The sequence below is a fragment of the Arthroderma uncinatum genome (genome assembly GCF_011692745.1).
Source record: "Arthroderma uncinatum strain CBS 119779 chromosome Unknown scaffold1, whole genome shotgun sequence".
NCBI classification, from domain to species: Eukaryota; Fungi; Ascomycota; class Eurotiomycetes; order Onygenales; family Arthrodermataceae; genus Arthroderma; species Arthroderma uncinatum.
In genome coordinates, this window is record NW_022983863.1 from 4668245 (window position 1) to 4682976 (window position 14732).

The 14732-nt window shown below is 47.2% G+C and overlaps 6 protein-coding genes across 6 annotated transcripts; 4 read left to right on the forward strand and 2 right to left on the reverse strand.

Moving 5' to 3' along the window:
• Positions 1-131: 131 nt before the first annotated feature.
• On the forward strand, positions 132-1152 carry GIQ15_01418 (uncharacterized protein; the record flags this gene model as incomplete). Its single annotated transcript, XM_033548835.1, has 2 exons — positions 132-207; positions 287-1152. 2 exons carry the CDS (start codon positions 132-134, stop codon positions 1150-1152), a joined length of 942 nt encoding a protein of 313 aa, XP_033409786.1.
• An 848-nt stretch (positions 1153-2000) lies between these two features.
• Positions 2001-2771, reverse strand: GIQ15_01419 (uncharacterized protein; the record flags this gene model as incomplete). The annotated part of the gene is made up of 1 exon (XM_033548836.1): positions 2001-2771. One exon carries the CDS (start codon positions 2769-2771, stop codon positions 2001-2003), a length of 771 nt encoding a protein of 256 aa, XP_033409787.1.
• Positions 2772-4387: 1616 nt separating this feature from the next.
• On the reverse strand, positions 4388-5711 carry GIQ15_01420 (MSP domain-containing protein; the record flags this gene model as incomplete). The annotated part of the gene is made up of 6 exons (XM_033548837.1): positions 4388-4855; positions 4957-5052; positions 5123-5238; positions 5313-5371; positions 5442-5607; positions 5672-5711. 6 exons carry the CDS (start codon positions 5709-5711, stop codon positions 4388-4390), a joined length of 945 nt encoding a protein of 314 aa, XP_033409788.1.
• Positions 5712-6469: 758 nt separating this feature from the next.
• GIQ15_01421 (altered inheritance of mitochondria protein 9) lies at positions 6470-8297 on the forward strand (the record flags this gene model as incomplete). Its single annotated transcript, XM_033548838.1, has 5 exons — positions 6470-6479; positions 6551-7231; positions 7289-7349; positions 7401-7516; positions 7585-8297. 5 exons carry the CDS (start codon positions 6470-6472, stop codon positions 8295-8297), a joined length of 1581 nt encoding a protein of 526 aa, XP_033409789.1.
• A 626-nt stretch (positions 8298-8923) lies between these two features.
• GIQ15_01422 (uncharacterized protein) lies at positions 8924-10339 on the forward strand (the record flags this gene model as incomplete). Its single annotated transcript, XM_033548839.1, has 1 exon — positions 8924-10339. One exon carries the CDS (start codon positions 8924-8926, stop codon positions 10337-10339), a length of 1416 nt encoding a protein of 471 aa, XP_033409790.1.
• A 512-nt stretch (positions 10340-10851) lies between these two features.
• GIQ15_01423 (uncharacterized protein) lies at positions 10852-11948 on the forward strand (the record flags this gene model as incomplete). The annotated part of the gene is made up of 3 exons (XM_033548840.1): positions 10852-10933; positions 11026-11387; positions 11451-11948. 3 exons carry the CDS (start codon positions 10852-10854, stop codon positions 11946-11948), a joined length of 942 nt encoding a protein of 313 aa, XP_033409791.1.
• Positions 11949-14732: the final 2784 nt, after the last annotated feature.

Consider the following 14732-nt stretch of genomic DNA (forward strand, 5'->3'; position numbering starts at 1 on the left):
TTCTCTCTCCTCTTTTTCACTTCCACTCCCATTTCTCCTAACCACTGCACAGCATCTACAGCTCTGTATCTCTCCAGCTTCAGAGCCCGCCTTATACTCCCTCTCTCGCTGCCGAGAAGCCCTCGGTGATCATGAACAGCCTCGTGGCCACACCGCCTGTCCCTCCTCACTTCTACGAAGCCTCCCGTCGCTCTCCATCATATTCCAGTAGGACCAACTCCGAGCCGCAGAACAGGCCGATATAAAGGGGGAACTTGGGATAGCTGACTTCACTGTTTATTATTAGTGTCATCGACGAACGCACCTGTGAACCGAAAGAGAAAGGCCGAAGATGACTGTCTGCCTAGTGACGACACCCGCATGTCGGCATCGCCTTCAGGGTCTCCTGCTCTCCATCCACGACCCTTAGCTCCCCGTCACCTCAAACGGTCAAGACCAAACGTTTCCGGCCGGCCGCTATCTCTCCCCCGGCTAATGGAGACGCTCGACACTGAAGCCCTGAGATCCGTGTTGCGGTCTCTCTGTGATCGTCACCCGGAAATTGCCTCGGAAGTCATGCACACTGCCCCCCGGCCCAGCGTCAGCGCAGCTCTTGAGGTCCTCAACAACTACCAGTCTACCCTACAGTCCTCTTTCCCGCTGGGCGGGAACCCTGCTTCCGACTATGCATACAATCGAGTCCGCCAGCACCTTACCAATCTCCTTGAAGCCTTGAACGATTTTACACCTCATTTCCTGCCCCCGAATGAATCTCAGCCATCGACATCCCTTAGCTACTTAGACGGAGCTACAGACATCATACACCGCCTTCCCCGATGGACCACACCACAACATAATATCGAGAAATACGCAGCATACGAAGAGATGAGCAAAGCCTGGAGCCTGGTGATTAGAGAGGCAGCAAAACGAGGAGGCGGTATCCAACTGCAGTACGGAGGCTGGGACCAGAAACTGGCAAAGCATAACGAAACAGCCGGAGGGAAACTTCAGGATGCCGTTCACGAGCTGAACCAGAGCCTCGGGTGGATTGGGGGCAATGTCGGCAATCAGTGCAATTCGAATAGCTCCCAGGGAGACGTCTCGTCAATACGCCAGCAACTCATGTCCGGAACCTACGGAGCTGGTCTGCCATTAAAAGTTGGGCCATGGTAATCTATTCTACGCCAGTCTTCCTCCCGAACCTTTTTTCCCATCCAACTACCCGTCCATCCGATCGCCTTCCCGCCTTCCCGCCCTCTTCCCACCACACCGTCCGAGTAGACGACTTTTGAGCAATCTTTTAATGAAACGATTACGATACCCATATGTTAAATACTAGATCGAGTTTTTCATCTGCTCTGTGGATACATTCACCTTTATTTTCAGCTCAAGCTTCATACACCTCTGGACCATTGTGTGGCGACATGTTGCAACGACATATCTTCCCCCGGAATAATACTCTGGCCCCAACCCATATTCCTCTTACGTTTCTTCACCTACCTCCCTTTAACGTTATTACGACATTCATATTCCATCTGCCTGTTTTTTTATCACATCAACATGGATCTCTGGCTTTTTGGGGGGCGTTTCTCTTCTTCCCTTTTACCCTGTTTGGGATACACCGCCTTGAACAAGTTTAAAACCCCGGATCACCTAGCCAATTATCGCAGGGAACCCCCGATAATTAGGTTCTCCACATTCAGCAGTTGTATTTCCCCTCCTTGCACATCAACATCTTGATGTGAGGATAGTACCATAGCCCTTACGGTTACCATCAAATATAGACTTAATAGAAGGAATTCCGCAATCATCTTTTACCCGTAGATGTTATTTCCTTATCGTCGACAGTGATGTAAGACCGGGATTGAAGGTTAAATCGTTGTGTCTTTCCAAACATACTCTTACGACATCGTCAGCCTTCGCTAAATCTCGCTGGGTAGCCTATCCTCGCTAAACAACCCATATCTGCATACCCGCTATGAATAACATGTTGCTTCCGCACCTGCTACTTAACTTATTGGCTACTCTAAGGGGGTACTATCTGCTCTCATTGCATCCTGCATTCTTTGAAATTCAGGAAATCCCCACTGCTGCATCCAGTCACACTGCAATATTTCCTCAATCGTAGCCCTTTTACTTGGTTCAAAAACCAACATCATTTTCATCATCTCCCCAAATGCCTCTTGTTCCTCCGCCGACCATAATCCAACATTCAGAGTTGGCCGGTCTCGTGCTTGCCGAATATATTTTGGAAAGCGTTTCTCCCAGGTCTCATAAAATCCATGCCAAGGGCGGTACTTTTCTTTCTTCACATTTTTCGTTCCATCATCGTCAAACCAATCACTTCTGGTAGACCACTTGTTCCACCATCGATCAGGAAGTTTACCAAAGACTTCAACATGTTCAATCGTAAGTTCTTCCCAAGTACCAGCGAATGTTTGGAAAAGTGGACCATCACCAAATAGCTGCCAGATAACACACGCTAATGACCATATGTCACTTGAGAAGGAGAGATATTCCCCATTTTCGGAGTCTAAGAAACGAGCTTCTGGTGGTGCCAATATAATTGGTGTATGAGTGGAAGTTCGTTTTGTAACCAAAGGGTCATATGCCTCTCCAAAATCGACAATTGCAATTTGGCAATTGGTCAAAGTAAGCTCATCGGAACCAAGTCCGAGCCAAGCAGGAATAACGACTTGTGAGGGAACACCAGGATCAAGAGGAGCGCCATCAGTCCGAATGACGGATTTCTCCATTGTTTCTGTAAGAAGCTGCTTGCAGCTCTCTCGCATATTGATCGGTAGGCGGATTAGAATATTTTGTAAATGGAGATCTTCATGAAGTTTTAGTATATATATATATGTTAGAAGTAGAGGGCAATATACATACCACCATGAACTATTCCTTGAGAATGAATAAAGTGTACCCCTAATATAAGCTGCGCAGCGATTGCTCGCGCAACTGGAAGACTGATAACTCCAGGAGAACCACATTCTTTAGCAACAGCAATGCTGGCTCTCTCAACATCCATAACTAAACATCGATGAGTTCCATTTGGCCCGGTAAAGACAAATGAATCATGAATAGTCTGCACGAGTTCCTTTCCTAGCAGCTGAGATTTAGATCTGGCTAATAGTAACAACATCTGTTCCTCTTGTGTTCGATAGGCAGATTCCGCAGTGGATATTTTGAGAGCGACTAATCGATGTATTTGCGCTTCATCTTTGGCAATCCAAGTCGTGGCTGATCGACCGAACCCGAGTTTGTCTATAACAGTATACCTGCCTGCACAAAACTTATCTCCAATATTGACTGGATGATATCCGCCAGGGACATAATAGTCCAATCGTTCAGAGTCTTCGATAAACTGGTATGTGACTTCGCTGGGTTTCATTGCAGTTGTACTAATTCTCGCTGTATGGGTTATGGTTTTGGGTATCCGGCTGTGTGAGTATCTGATAAGATGCCCAACACACCTTGTCCGTAAAACCATGTAGCGAGCATAATTTATCATGATACTTGGAAGATAAAATAACCAGACACATATTGAAAGAGGTAGATTTGAATAGATATAGACAATATATAAACAAGCAGCAACTCATAACGGCGCAAGACGTTTCTATAGATCATGTGACCTATATTTGGATCTAACTGATTTAGTTAAGCTCGATCTATATCTTAGCTGTGGCTGGTCTTCTGAGCGCATCACAAGCCATTTTCTAGTGTAAATTCCGCCTTTACATTTGTAATAATCCGATTAATCTGTATTAGCTAATAATAAGCTGGTATTGGTCCGGGTTATCGCTGTTCGGCCCTGGTAGTCAAGGATCTTCCTCTCGGAGGTTTAGTCACATGGTATAACCTCATCACCGCCTGGGCAGGGATTATCTAGGGAGATAGTTGGCTAAATAGTAATATTATCGATGTCATATTTTAGAGCATTATGGCGACCAGCTTTGACCCTTGCTCAGGAGAGATGAGAAAATAAGGAGATGAAGTCAACAAACTGCGCATTAACATCGGGATAAAGCTAGGAAAAGGATAAGATCCGTTAAAACATAATGTACTAGATAAGGAAATGTAGACAATAGGCAGTAGACAGTGGGAGGAAAATCAACATAGGAAATATTTGAGTCCCATGATACATCATTGGGCGGAAGAGGTCTGGAGAAGGGAGGTAGGAAATGGCCGTGAGGCCGACCTCTTCTTTCCGAGGCGTATTAGAGGGGATGGAAAGACGAAACGACTCCAGCAAAACATAACATAACCGGTAGGAATAGGAAAAAGAGCTAGAAATAGAAAGGAGTTATCAATCGTCATGCGCAGCAATTGTCGGTGCAAAGGTAGGTAGGATGAGAGGGGGGGAATCTGGATATAAAAGGAACTAATCTTTAAGAGGCGAAAGGATCTAGAAGAAGATATACGCCAACAGGAAACTAAGCAGACATAAGGCTGCCACAGCCTGTAATGGTACTCCTCCCGCCGCAGCAAGCTGAGCAGGAGGGTGTGCCTGCTTGAGGGATGATTGACCGCTGGCCGACTCTCCTCCTTCAGCAGGCTTCTTTCGCTGTCGCAGTTCGTTATCTGCTATCTGTCGTTGCAGCTGTTCGATTTGCAATCTCGCTTCCGCTAGTTGGGAGGAGACGAGGTCATCTGAAGTTTGAGAGGGCTCGGTGCGGGAGGACATATTGGCAGCGCTGAACGTGTTGCTGCCGGTCTCGGGCGAGGTTTCAGATGCGCTCTCTTGCTTCAGATCCTCAGATCTCGGTGGTGTCCTGCTGCCAGTGGTTGTGGGAGCGTGGGTCCGGTGGACAATAGGGGTGGTGAACTGAGGAGGCTGGGGAGAGGGGTGTGACGGGGGTTCAGCGTCATGCTCCTGGAAAAGAATTATGGGCAATTAGCTCTTTTTATTGCTCATTAACTTGACCCCACGAAAGGGGGAAAGGAGCGGGATAGAATTAGCTTGAGACCACATACAACTCCGTTCGTGTGAGAGCTCTCGCTTGGGAGGAAGTTGACTCGAATTTTCCGTTCCTGGATCAGAGACTTGGACTTCTTTTCAACGTCCTGCCACTATTAGGGTGTAAGCAACCGAAATTCCATCAATCTCATGCATGTGAAAGGGTCGAGCATAGGTACGCACAATAGAGGCCACGTTCGAGAACTCCTTATCGGCGGAGACAGCAACGGACTGAACAAGGAACTTATCGCGGCACTTGGCGTCAAGTGGAGGTTCTTCTTTCATCGCTTGGAGGAGGACTGTTATCGGTTTGTGATTAATCACTGCCCACATCCAAGATCGAGGGGTGGGACGGGATGCGATTTAGCATTACCCTGGACTTCAACCTGTTTCCCCGGCTCAATGCGGCCGGAGTTTGGGCGAACGCAGTAGCTGGACGTCCCTGGTTAGCCCACTGAAACGGCTAAGGTTGAGATATTGTGAATATTGTAGCGCAACTCACTGTTTCGGAGCGGTGGTTTTAACCTGGTATTCCCGGGTGGGTTTTGGTGAGTAAACATACAACAAATAGCTTGTCCGGGGGAGTATGGGACGTACTTTGAAAGCAACCGGATCGCTGTTAGGATTCCGCAAGTACAGCGTCTCGCTGACTTCCTTGGTGAATGGGCCTATATGTAAAGTGGTTAGGCACAAATCGCGGGCGTGGCGGGTGCTAGAAACCGGCGAACGTACGCTGGAAGCCGAGCTCGGCGGGCTCTATTTCAACAGACATGGCGGCGGGTGCAAGATGACGGCTATGATTGTGTACCGAGTATGTCTCTGAGAAGTGGTCGTGGTGATCGTGGTGTCTGTGGCAGGCGGCCTCGACTGTGCTATCATGCAGATGGATGTATGATGAACAATCAGCAGCCTGAGATGTTGTCGAACTCTAAGCGGCTTGGTAAGCAGGAGGTCATGTGATATATACTGGATTATGTAAGATGGGGCTCCCTTGACGCCATAGACTTCTACTTCTACTTCTATATATCACTACACACTCTACACGAAGAGCATATCCCATCGAGAAAAACGCAATGCCGTCATGAAGGCACGCTATTTACGTTCCATAGCCTTGGTTACTCGTCGACACACCATTGTCTGGCGTGGCGGGAAAGGTTCAGGCCAAGGACGGTATACACGCCGTCACGGAGTAGGCATTTGGTCATGTTCACGTCTACCAGCCAGGTAATTTACATAGAGGTTTTCCAAAGATGCTCTTAGGCCTCTTCGAAGACCTCGGCGGGTTCAAGAGCTTCCTTAGCCTGGCCGAAGAACCCTGTTGATCGGAGCTCCTCGCGCGCTAAGTCCTTTTGAAGCTCCCTTTGGATTCGCTACTCTCATGCAAGCAGCCACCAACACCTCCCACCAGATCGTGGAGCAGCTGGTTTAGATCAGACGCCCCTGATGCATCAAACAAGCCTGCGGACTTGTTTCTCGTTGTCTCTCAGATTGAGAGATCGTACCTCGTTCGTCCGGTGCTTCTCTCGAACAATGGCGACGCGTGAGTCCTGCACGATTTCCTCTTTGCTGATGACTTGAACTTGATCGAACACCAGATACTTTTTCATCAAGGCACCCCAACAAACGAATACCTCTTTTCGTACACATCAGGACGATTCTTGTTCAATGAGGACCGCCGACGCCAGGAACGCTATGTCGAGTTTGACGTTGAAGCCTTCAAGGAACTGGCTGCACAGGGCATTGAGCCTGGCCATGGCAAGGTCGCGCATATCGCAAAGTTTGCCGAAGGCGGGTTCAATCGTGTTTTCCTTCTCACGATGGACGACGGCTTTCAGGCGATAGCCAAAATTCCATATAAGATTGCCCTTCCTAAACGTCATGCGACCGCGAGCGAGGCTGCTACGTTAGAGTTCTTACGGCTGAAGGGTATCCCAGTGCCAAAAGTTTACAGCTACTCTGCGTCGGTGGATAATGCAGCCGGAGTCGAATATATTATTATGGAAAAAGTCAATGGTGTACCAATTGAGACGAAGTGGTTATCGATGACAAAGCGAGAAAGGCATACGCTGGCTTCCAGCTTCGTGGAGATTGAGAAAAAGCTCTTTGGTCTGCCATTCCATTCGATTGGGAGCATCTACTTTAAACATGACTTGCCTCCGGGTCTTCAGGCACCTCTATACTCCAGTGATTGCAAGTCAGATAGTACTTCAGAGAGCTTCTGCATTGGCCCTATTGCAGATTATATGTTCTCATATGGGAAGAGAGCAGGACTAGACATATATAGGGGACCATGTACGACCTTTTTATTAAAGTTCTTGAGAATGTCCGAACAATCTAACATCTACGTAGGGGGGGATTGGAAATCCTATCTCTGCGCAATCGGCGAGAGGGAAATTGAATCAACTCGTCGGTATGGCAAACCACTCGAGCTAGACTTTCCACATAATGGACCTTTTCCTAGGAAACACGATCCAAAGCAATACATCGCACTTTTAGAAAAGTATCTGGCGCTAGTTCCTTTCCTCCTCCCGAAAGATGATGGCCACCAACTAAACCAGCCGACTCTCCGTCATCCAGGTATGTGAATGCTCAACCTTCCCTTGCCACGTGTTGTGTATTTATTTTACCTAATACTTGACTTATAGATCTAAACCCCAATAACATCTTCATATCCCCTGAAACCGGTGCAATCTCCAGCATCATCGACTGGCAGCATGCAACAATAGAGCCACTACTTCTCGTGGCCGGCTATCCCCGCGCTTTCGAAAATCCGGAGGTAAATGAGTCGCCAGATCTAAAGGAGCCACAACTCCCGTCTAACTACGACTCACTACCTTCCGACGAAAAGGTTGAGGCTGATGAGTTGTATCGTCGGCAGACACTCTATCATTACTATCGCGTATGCAATGGAGTATGTAATATAACCCATCTCAAGGCCCTGCGTGACCCAATTTTACACCCTCGAAAACACCTCATCGATAGGGCAGGCCGACCGTGGAGTGGGAATTTGATTACATTGATGGGCGCACTGGTCAGAATGACCGAGTACTGGTCCCTTCTCCCGGATACAAAAGGGGTTGATTGCCCCGTTAAGTTTGAAGCCGGCGATTTGGAAGAATTCCACAAAAAGGAGGAGATTTGGTTTGCTATCAATGCTGTCGTGAATCTCTGGCGGGACAAGATTGGAGTGAACGATGATGGCTGGGTGAGCAATGAGGGATATGCAGATGCTGTCAAGACAGCAAAGCAGGTCAAAGCTGAGCTTTTAGAGGAGATGATGGGGGGCCAGGGTGACGAAGAGGATATTGATTCGTTACATAACCGTTGGCCCTTCCAGGACCATGAGGAAGTCGATTAGACGACAACATCCCTGTGTAAACGTAGGATGCAAATGCCAGGATGTGTATACTACTATTCACATATTTATAGAGGATTTATGCGATTCTCCGTTTTTGAGGGGGGAAATGACCGTCTAGGTTGAAATCGTAGTTTCGACCCGTGTAAATCGTTCTAAACGTATGCCTCGGGGAGCCTGGAAAGTCATCGCATGTGGCATGATATAAGTTTGTCCCGGGAAGTCCTTGGAGTCGTGTGACTGTTGGTTACTTCGTAGGTAGTTTGGGTATCAAAGAGGTGGTTTGCTGTGGCTTTGCGGGGTGGATGAGTAGATGGCACCAGACTCCGATTGCTCGTAGCTACATCACATAATTACTATGTGATGCTGGGGTAAACCAGAATATTAACTTGCATGTCAGTCGCCAGGCGGAGTATAAATTGCTCGTTAAATCGACCGCTTAGAGTTCGTCCATACACGCTGATCCATTCAAAATTCAATAAAAATCCCCCCTCTTCCATCAAACATGCCACCACCATGATCAACTGCAACCAATCTCGACCCCGACTATGCGCAGGAATTAATGCAAAATTCCCTCGTTCTAACACGATTGTCCTATCGCTCTCCGTTTTTCGCATTTTACCGGAATCATGACGCTCGGGTTACTTCCACAGGAAGTCCTTGACCACATTGTTCGGGAACTCCCGAAAAGAGATTTGAAAAATGTTAGGCTAGCATCCAGCTGGCTGTGCCTCTCAGCAGACAGATATCTATATGAAAGACTATTTATATCATCTAATCCGCTGGACCTGGACGTATTTGACCGTGTTATTTCAAATCCTCGGCTTTGTGGACATGTTACCGAGCTGGTCTGGGACGATACCTCGTTTCCAGCATCTTCCGGACGCAAACAACATTTCTTAGAAAGGGCTACGAGCGAACTGGCAAGACTTCCCCCGGGTTCCTTTCTCAGGGATCCAGATGACAGCAAGAAGCCGATTCAAGAATCCTGGGAGAAGTTTAGTGAGCTTGCGGAACAACACCATGACATCCGACTTAGCAGAAAAGATCACGCTATGCTTGTCAGGGGCATCCCTCTTCTAAAGAGACTTAGGCGGGTAGTACTCACTAACCTCACCATACCGGAAGCTAAAGCTCAGGGTCTCTGCTCCCCAACGTTTAGACGATGGGCGATATGGGAGGAGCGCGGGTTATATATCCCATTTTACTATCTACCGAGCTGCATCTGGGAGTACCTACCGGACGATTGGCTGCTGGATGGCTCAGAGCCACCTGCCATCAACCAGCGTTTCATAGATGACCTGCATAGTGTTGTAAGAGTCGACGAACCTGGCGTTGCGGTTCATCGTCCAGCACGCGGTCTTTATGTCCTCCTTTCGTCTTTCAATTCTCTCAATAAGCAGGTTGAAGAATTTACTACCATCGCATCACGGCGCATGCTGTGTCCAGGCCTCCTATCATACATGTTCTGGCAGGGCCCCCCGCAGATTGTCCAGCAGCTCTCCAGCTTCGTCCCTTGTTTACGGACTTTGAGTCTCACTTTGGGCTTCGTTAGTGACAATTTATGGGGGAAAAATGTGATGAATCCAGAAGTACTTAGCAGGGTTCTGATGGAGGCGACGGAGTTGGAGAGTCTTCAGCTTGAGTTGCATTCTACGCATATTATAAACGCGGAATCGGAGATCGCTGCGGGTTTAACACAGCCGCGCGGATACGCAAAATCCTCTGGAGCCATTGCCAGAGGCCATAGATGGAAGAAGCTATCAAGGGTAAAGCTATATTGTGGCCATGTTGAAACCACGGCGCTCCTCGATTTTATACGGCTCCACCGTGGTACCTTGAAACTCCTAGTTCTTGGGAACTGCTACGTAAACACCAGAAAAATGCCATGGTACTGCCTCGAGGACAAGATTAGAGCTGAGAGGCTTACCTTTGAGCTTCGCTACCCAGAGAACCCGCGCATCCATGAGCTCTATAGCTGCGTTTACAATAAAGGCCTAAGGAAAGCTGATAGTTGGGGGTTAAAGACAATCAAATTTGGGTGAAATGAAGATACTCTTTTGAATTATCTCGGCTTAGCTATAACGTCGAATAATCCGAGGACAGGGTCCCAAGGAAAGACGAGAGCCATAATCGCAAATAATAGTAGGTATAACCTGCTATCAATAGACGTAGCAACCGGTGAATATGTAAAGCTCAATCAGCTGTTGTCGAGCTGGTATGAGAAGCTCTTGATAGAGTAATATTGATGCTCTATATCCAAAGGTAACACGTAGAAGCTTCCGTAAAAAAAATTTTTTTTTAAATAAATAAAAACGTACGGTATTAAATATTCCTTGTCTCCTTGGCTGGTGGAAATCTCTATAGTTCTGTTCTGTTCTTCGTGATAGAATCGTCCAGAGTGGCCTTGTTGGTAGAGTGGGGAGCTTATGGCTTTAGTGGGGGTAGCCTTGTTAGCTATTTAATCCACGATTCCGTCATATCAAGAGAGAGCTTCCATTTACACAACTCAACCACTCTTTATCATAAATTGCTCACTACCCAGGCCATCTCGAAAATGCCTTCGGATCTTGAGGTCCTCGCTGACATGGGGTTTGACCCCGAACGGGCCAAGTTAGCCGTGTCTAAATCCGGAGGCTGTGAGTCTTACCTGTAACTAGGATTGAAGATAGAACCCGTCGCGCATTCGACCTGAATACATTGGATACTAACTCGTTGCCGTCTAACTTAGTACAGGGTGCTCTCGAATGGCTTGAAGCCAACCAAGACAAGTCGCTGGAAGAAATCAAAGAAGCTGTAGCTCAGAAGCAGGACGAACAAGCGGGCGAGTCAGATGAACCTCCAGCATTAAAACCAGGAGAAGTAGCTCAAAGCTTGGTCTGCAACGAGTGCGGCAAACGGTTCAGAAGTCAAGCACAGGCCGAATTCCACGCATCCAAAACCGAGCATGTCGACTTTTCGGAATCGACAGAGGAGATCGCTCCGCTTACGGAGGAAGAGAAGAAGGCTAAGCTTGAAGAGCTACGTCTAAGGCTTGCTGAAAAGCGATCAAAGATGTCGGAACAGGATAAGCTGGATCAGAAAAGGAATGAGGTTGGTTATATTCTCCGTCTAGAATCCTACCTAAATTACTAACATATTTTATCCTCTCGCTAGGAAATCCGCCGAAAAAGTACGAAGGAGACCCAGGATATGAAAGAAGATCTTCAAAGAAGAGAACAGATGAAGGAAGCTGCGAAGAAGAAACGCGAGAAACAAGAAGAAGTCGAAGCGAAGGCGCGAATAAAGGCCAAGATTGAAGCAGACAAACAAGCTCGAAAATTGAAAGCGGAGAAGGAGAAGGCAGAGCGTGAAGGTCGAGTCTTGGAGGAACAAAAATCACAACCTACGCCAGCCGCGGCACCGATAGCCTCGAAGCCTGCCTCAGCATACACGGAGGCGAGACTACGCCTTATGACACCATCCGGAAATGTGATCAAATCCTTCCCCGTTGATACAACGCTTTTCGAAGTTGCCGCCGCACTTCGACAGGACGGCAATGAAGTGAACAGCTTTACACAGACGTTCCCAAAGAAAGTATTTAACCAGGAGGACTTTGGGTGTACGTTGAAGGAGCTGGGCTTTGTACCGAGTGGAAGCCTGATTGTGGGTTGAGATACCTGGCCAATATCGGCATACAATGGACCGACATATGGTTTCCGCCGCCCTAGTTGTTCCTTCTTGCCTTCATCTTGTTGCATTGCATTGCACTAGGCTTAACGTATCTCACCACTCGGTGACCGCCACCACTCGATGACCACCCATCAAAATAAACACCGATATCACCACCCCCCCCCTACATGTATTAATATATCCACAACAACGCGAATAACAAATTAAATTAGATATTAAATAACGATAGTAGAGCTCTAGTTTACATATTAATTAGTTAGGTTAGGAAAAAAAACGAGTGTTGGGCTTGATAGTTCGGCCAGAACGTGTTTCTCTGCCATGGGATAAGAAATTGGGTAATGAAGGGACAGGATCGATTAGAGCCACCTTTATGGGTGACTTCTTCTTCTTTCCTAATTTAGAAGGTGAGATAGGGCTCGGGGCGTTGATTTAGGCCTTTTTGGCCTTCTTAGCCATTCGCTGGGCTTCCTGTTCACCAGCCTTACGCTTCCTTTCTAGCGCTGCTTGCTCGCGCTGAGCAGCTGCCTCTATTTAGGCCTTCTCACGGGCCTCCTTCCGTTCCTACTACTCTTTAAGCCTTTAGGCCTTCTTCTCTGTAGCCTCTTAAGCCTTTGTATCGCGATATATTAATCGCTAAAGCTTTAACTCTTTAGCCTAAGCTATCTAGGCCTGTTTTTCTTACTCAATATCTAGAGCTCTCTTCCTTGCTATATCAACTTTAGAAGGAGAGAAGAACTAGGCCTGGCCGGCTTTCTCTTTATTAAAAAGGCCTAATCCTTTGCCTCTCTTCCTTTGTTACTTCTTAATAATTAAAGCATCACTAAGAGCTTGATTTTTATACTATAAAATATCATTATTAAAGACAAGTTGCTTACTGGCTTGAATTATCTTTTAGATATAGTCTCTTTCTACAAAAGACTAGCGGAGATATACCTTTTTGGTTATCTGGCGGAGGCCTCGTATCATAATAGGAGTAGAAGGCTCTGCAGCTACATTTACTAGAGTAATTGGCCGTTCTTACTAGTGTTACAGACCACCTGCGGCGCAGCCCCAGGATATACACTCATTGGACAACAAGATTCCGGGACGGAATAACTACACATCACGTGACCATAAGGACAGGTCCCAGATGCCAAGACCAGGGACAGGTCCCTATGGGACCGAACATGAAAGGTCCACGAAGGGACCGGGACATCAGGTCCACGATGGGACCTGAGGAGAATCAGGAGGAAGGGACCGGATATACCATGTATATAAAGACACTCATTTCCTCAGGATCAAGAGTCTTATACTCGCGATCAAACCAGCCACAGTTTTACCATACTGCTTAATACAAAGCACCATTCCAGTTGTCTTATACTATATTCACCGAATACCCCTTTGCCCATTGACGCAGGTCAACTTTGTCTTCACTGCTCACAAGGACCTTTAGCCTTCATCCGACCCAGGCACTGACTGAAGCCACACTTGGAACTGAGGGATAGTCTCGCTATAGTATTCTATCTTGTCCTGGTACCGAGCCGTCTCCTACAACGACTCACTTCCAACCCAAGCTTTCCCTAAGACCTTCGTACCTTCTGTCTTACGGCAGGTGTGAACCTCTGATCACCTTTAGGTAATCAAGGAGCGCCGTCAGCTTGTGACATTGATTGCCCCGACTTCACGGTTACAAAGAGGCATAATCAATTTCGACTTGATAGAGCCCCGACTTCACGGTTACAAAGAGGCAAAAGTAATTCCGACTTACTAGAGCCACCATACTGTCATAGACACTTCGACCCGAGTGACTTACGATTATATATCAAGAAGGACAAAACTAGGTACGTATCACCCTACCCCTGAGAGCATACTAACTACAGGAATATACCAAAGCAAGACGAGCCAATATGTCATCAGCAAGTGGACCAACCACCAACACCAACGCCTTGTTAGGGCAAATGCGACAGAAAATCATCGAGTTGGAAAAAAGAGTCGAAGAGCAACCCAACGATGAGCAGCTGGATGAGACCAACAAATAAGTAGAAGAACAACGAAGATTACTTGACGAATGCAAAGACATCGTCGAACAGACTTTAGAACAAGTTAAAAGTCACAAAGACGCCATCGACGTACTCAGAGTCAGAACCGGAGATAAGAGAACTACTGTCAAGATCCACGAACCCGATACTTATAAAGGAGACCGCGCCAAACTGGAACACTTCCTAGGGGAATGCGACATCTATCTGGCAACTAAACCAGGAGTCACTGATATGGAAAAAGTTATCTTCGCAGGATCCTATATGCGAGAGGCAGCGGCAACATGATTCAAACCATACCTCGAGGACTAGACTAACACCAGAGGACGACCTATACTATACGCGGATGTACTCAACAGCTACACACGATTCAAACAAGTACTCAGACAATTCTTCAGAGACACCGACAGAAAGAGGACCCTACAACGCAAACTACAGGGACTCAGACAAACCAGGGACGCAGCACAGTACGCAGCGCAACTACAGCAAATCTGTCAAGAACTAGGAATCCACGACGACGAGCAGAAAATGGCTATATTCGAACAAGGACTAAAACCAGAAACCCAATACGAAACCATCAAGATGGGACCATACAACAGTTTCGAACGAATGGTTGAGATGGCAGTACGCATTGACAATCAACTCTACAACCTACGAAACATATGACAAGGGAAGAACACTTTCTGGAAAGCAAACCAATACAAAGGGTCAAACAAACGCAATGATTACGGCACCACACCCATGGAATTGG